This window comes from Garra rufa, chromosome 10 (genome assembly GCF_049309525.1).
Source record: "Garra rufa chromosome 10, GarRuf1.0, whole genome shotgun sequence".
Lineage (NCBI taxonomy): Eukaryota > Metazoa > Chordata > Actinopteri > Cypriniformes > Cyprinidae > Garra > Garra rufa.
In genome coordinates, this window is record NC_133370.1 from 14,714,374 (window position 1) to 14,719,434 (window position 5,061).

Below are 5,061 nucleotides of genomic sequence, written 5' to 3' on the forward strand. Positions count from 1 at the left end.
ATTAACTGCAATGTCTGAAGTAAAATACAAAACGGCATCAGGGAAAATGTTCGATTTTTCTCCCAGATACCCTGTCTTAATTAAAGGCATTTTAAAATAAAAAAGTGGCATGATGTTCCTTGTGGACAGCCGCACAACTTGCCAACTCTTGCACCCTTACGTACAGCACACTGCTCACCTGCATCACACTTAGGATAAAAAAGAAGCACACATGTGAGTAATGACATGGTCAGTGTAATAACAGTACATGAATAGACAAGCATATTGCCTTTTTTTCCATTTAAATTGTCACAATATATACTCATTTTATTGTCAACTATGTCATTGTAAATTATTAAATTCAAAGTGAATCACAGTTAAAAATGTGAAATGAACCTATGATTCAACTTAAAAATCAAAGCGATCAAAGCCTATCAGAGAATAAAGTCACCTAATTATGATTTTTTTTACATGACCGTAAAGTTGAAAAAAGTGTGAATGCTACATTACCGAAGGAAGTAGGCTAAACTTTTTTCCATTTTGTGGCAGTTGCTTATTCTTTAACTTCTCAAGAACCTCTTGCAGTGCCTCTATCTGTAACACAATTACAATTTTAGACTCATTTCCTAAGATTACTTAAAATGATTGCTTCCTCTCATTTCTTTTTTCCAATGTTCCATTATGAAAGGCAGGGTAAAATACGTAACTCACCAAATTGTTCTCCTCCTGTGTTTTTGTGGCACTCTCCAAAGAGCGACTGTCAAGTGAGTCATCACAGCTTGTGAGAACGAAGGACAGGGCAGAGGCAGCAGCGATAAGGACGATCCGTCCGCAAACCATGGTGTTGAATCAGATTTCCTTGGTCCTAACAGCAGAAGGTGGTCAGTGGTCTCATGGTGTGATGAAGAGCTGCTCTTTATAAACGGATTCAACATCACCTGCTACAAAATTCATGATGACGAAAGCTAAGTGACACATGTTAACCTCATACAAGGCCATATTCCCATATAGAGAAAAAGACTGGCAAAATGCTTGTGTTCTAACTCAGTGTGTCCATGTCTTCTTATGCATATGTTTGTACACTGTTATAAAGCAAGGGTTTTCTTTTTTTGCAGACTCAGGGACCCCACCCAAAATCTTAGAAAACCCAGGAACCTCCAAAAGCTACTTTTGTTTCCTGTAACACTGAATACCAACACTATTAATACCATAAACAAACATTTGATATAATAGGCCAACTTATTATTAGTTGAATTCATAGTTTGGAAACTATAGGAAACTTTAATTTGTTGTTTTACATTTATATGCTGGTTATTTGAGTAAAGGTTATTTTAAAGTTTTATTTAATTTCTAAGTTCCTATTTAATAAAGAAACTGTTTAGTATTAGCCTATATTAATGCAATACCTTCACACACCAGCAGGGGTTGACAAACCTCTGAATAAATTCCTAAATAATAAACAATGCAGCCCTTTGGGCATATAATCAAAATCATTTGAAAACATTGTCATTATCATTTTGACATTAACAGATAAATTACTCAAGATATGTGACAGACAAACTCCGGAGGATTGCATGATCTGGATGATTGCAGGTCAAGTCCAATATTGACATTGACCTGGCTAGGAGGAACAGATGATTGAGGGCATGTATAAAGAGTAACCAGGGTCAGTGGCTTTGCTTCAGGTACTAATGAGACAATCTGTAAGGCAGAGACCCCAAGGCAATGAATGTCTGATGGAGTAATTCTAGCCTAATTCAGAAAATTTGAAATAAATTTCCAGTAAAATAAAATTCCATGCTAATATTTATTAAACAAAGCATTCATGGTGTGTATATGTATGCATGTTATTATTAAAAAAAAAAACTATTAAAAATATTAATTCAAGTTTATCTGAAAGTGTAACAATGCAAACAGGTTTTCTGTAAGGGGTAGATTTAGGGTTAGGGGATAAGACAAATTGTTATATTGGTCAGTATAAAAAGAATATAAGTATATTCTATTACAAAGAAATTATGTTTTTTTTTGAGGAAAACATTTCAGGATTTTTTTCCCATATAGTGGACTTCTATGGTGCCCACGAGTTGCAGTTGAAATGCAGCTTCAAAGGGCTCTAAACAATCCTAGCCAAGAAGGAAGGGTCTTATCTAGCGAAAGATCAGTTATTTTCAAAAAATAAAAAAATAAAAATTTATATACTTTTTAACCTCAAATGCTCATCTTGTCTATCGCAATCTGTGCACTCCGGTTCAATACAGTTGGGGTATGTCGAAAAACTCCCATCCCATTTTCTCCTCCAACCTCCTCCGACCCAGTGTTTACAAAGTGAACGTGTAAAAAAGGTCAAACACCCTTTACAAAAAAAAAGGTAAAACAACGATGTAGGATGATTTTAAAATTTCAGGAGAAAATGAGATGGGTGAGTTCTTAAACGGTCTTGAACCGAAGTGTGCAGAGTACACATACGCATCGCAAAGCTAGACAAGATGAGCATTTGTGTTTAAGAAGTGTATAAACTGAAATTATTTTGAGATAAAAACCAATTGTTTCGCTAGATAAGACACTTCTTCCTTGACTGGGATCTTTTAGAGCCCTTTGAAGATGCATTTAAAGTGCATTTTGGAAGTTCAAACTCGTGAGCACCATAGAAGTCCACTATATGGAGAAAATTCCTGAAAAGTTTTCCTCAAACAATTTTTTTACAAATGAAGAAAGAAAGAGGGTGAGTAAATTACTGTAAATTTTTATTCTGGAAGTGAAATAATCATTTAAATGCAGACCATGAGCCAAAAACTCATCACCAAATACCAATGACATATGGGTACAGTCATTTTTGGACACTTCCAAAACTGTTGCAACAGAGGTGGAAACACATTTTTTAAATACATGAATTGTCTTTGTTGCCACACTTGCCTTATTTGTTTTAAAGAAGGGCTTTTGGGTTTTTGGCTCAAGGTCTGCATTTAAAGTCACACCAGAGGTGTTCAGCTGGGATTTGGACTTGGCTTTATGCAGACCAGTCACATTCTTCCACACTGACTGAATCAATCATTTCTTTTTGAACCTTGCCTTTATACAGAGGCATTGTCATGTTACAACAGAAAAGGGTCCAAACTGTTGCTAAAACATTAAAAGCACACAATCCCCCAGAATATCATTATATGCTTAAATATTAAGATTTGTACTCATAGAAATGACTAATGTAGTTAAACCTGTTCATTAAAAGGGTGTCCTAACACTTTTGGCAATATAGTGTATAACAACTAAATATTATGGAATAAAAAGTGTGCTTAACTGCAGAAAAACACACATATTTTCAGACTTTTGAACACATTTACCACAAAATGATGGGACCTATCTACTCACCATGTTGCTATGAGAGAGAGTGACACATTTTCCTGATCATAAATTTAGGGGTGTAGTTAAAATCAGTCTCAGCCAATGGACTAAATCAAACACTGTTTTGATAGTGACATGAAATTGCATGACACATTTTTTGAACTTTTTTTGTGACAAAGTCAAAAAGATCATTTTAAAAACAACAATAAAATGCAAAAAATATTTCAATATCATTTTCATAAATTGAAATTTAGGGGTTCGGGACAGCCACCTCCCAATTAAAAGTACCAAATCAATTATGATTTTATAAATATTAAGCTTACTGATATTTTATTATCATTGTGGGTTTCAATAGATAATAGAAGGATCTTAGTAAACATTTAGCACCAATTCTGTAGACTGGCCCATATATATACTATATAATTTTTTAAATATTTAATCCAGTGTGCGAATACTGATAGCACAACAGGAATTGAGAAACATCAAAATGTATTACATAAATTGTGTACATGAACTACAAGATTTTCATCTTCAGAGTCATTGCTTATTATTTTCTTATCATTCTATGTAGCTAGGTCTTTTACTAAACTGTAGAGCTATTAACTCCTAATGTTTGTAAGGTCGTAGCTGTGCTGATGTCACTTGATAAAGGATTAAGATTTTAAACACCTTGTCAACAGTTGATTTATAGTGCTACAAACATTGTCAAACTATAATCTTATTCAAGTGATGTAATCACCACAGCCCTGACTGAAGAGATTATCACGCAAAATGGCTTTCCTCTATCAATCAAGTTCCGTGTTTCGAATCACAGCTCATTTTTATTTGGTTGTAACACATTATCACTAACATATTAAAGCTGACCGGTTTAAGCGTGTGATCTCTGGCCATCATGACCGAAACCAACGAAGTGTGTGTAATATCAAATCTAGTTATTAGTTTTGATGTAATTACCGAATGAGTACCTTCGTGATCACCTTAATTCTGAAGTGCATGGCATGCCCGCACATGTTCCTATCCTCGTGTTTGGGCCTCAAGGAGGCACAGTTCTCACCACCAGATGGAGCCCTGGACATGAAAGACAGTAACATGACTGTTTGACTGTTTAATAAATGCTTTTCAAAATAGTTGCATGACTTTTGCATCTGGCAATGACATGTTTAGAAAACGTATATTTCTCATTTGAGTCAATATATGCATAAAATTGTTAAATATATTTTAATAAATCTTTTAAAGAACCATTAAAAAAAATATCTGAATGCAATTGTTTGCATGTAGCAATCTCACGTATATAAGCTCATACTGTATTATTATACTGATAATTAGTATGATTTAACGTGCAAATATAACGTCTTTTGCAAAAATGTCATTACAAAAGGCCTTTTGAGATTAAAGAAATGCAAACTGCAAAATAAACTAAAGTCGTGCAAAATGCAAATTTAATTATGTATTTTATTACGTTTTTTATGATCCCAGCATCTGACAAAATCAAGCAACTATCAATCAATATTCATGAGTTTTCATTTGCAGGACGCAGCCAGATACTGTTGGAATATCACCTTGATCCTTACACAAAGACAACTGCAGTTGAAACAATAGTTCACACAATAGGAGACTCCATAGAAACCTCCGGGGCCAGTTGGCATGAGGTTTCGGCTGCAGTTTCAACCACGCCTACTACGCTACTCCTGCTATAAAAACTCCGGCTCCCACAGCTTCAAGTCAAACACGAGTCGAGACAGT

At 34.7% G+C, this 5,061-nt stretch overlaps 1 protein-coding gene across 1 annotated transcript; it reads right to left on the minus strand.

Annotated features, from left to right (window-relative positions):
- On the minus strand, nucleotides 1-833 carry LOC141344987 (cocaine- and amphetamine-regulated transcript protein-like). Its single transcript, XM_073849885.1, has 3 exons — nucleotides 691-833; nucleotides 490-573; nucleotides 1-188 (listed from the first exon to the last, which is right to left on the minus strand). Exons 1-3 carry the CDS (start codon nucleotides 817-819, stop codon nucleotides 81-83), a joined length of 321 nt encoding a protein of 106 aa, XP_073705986.1. The 5' UTR covers nucleotides 820-833; the 3' UTR covers nucleotides 1-80.
- Nucleotides 834-5,061: the final 4,228 nt, after the last annotated feature.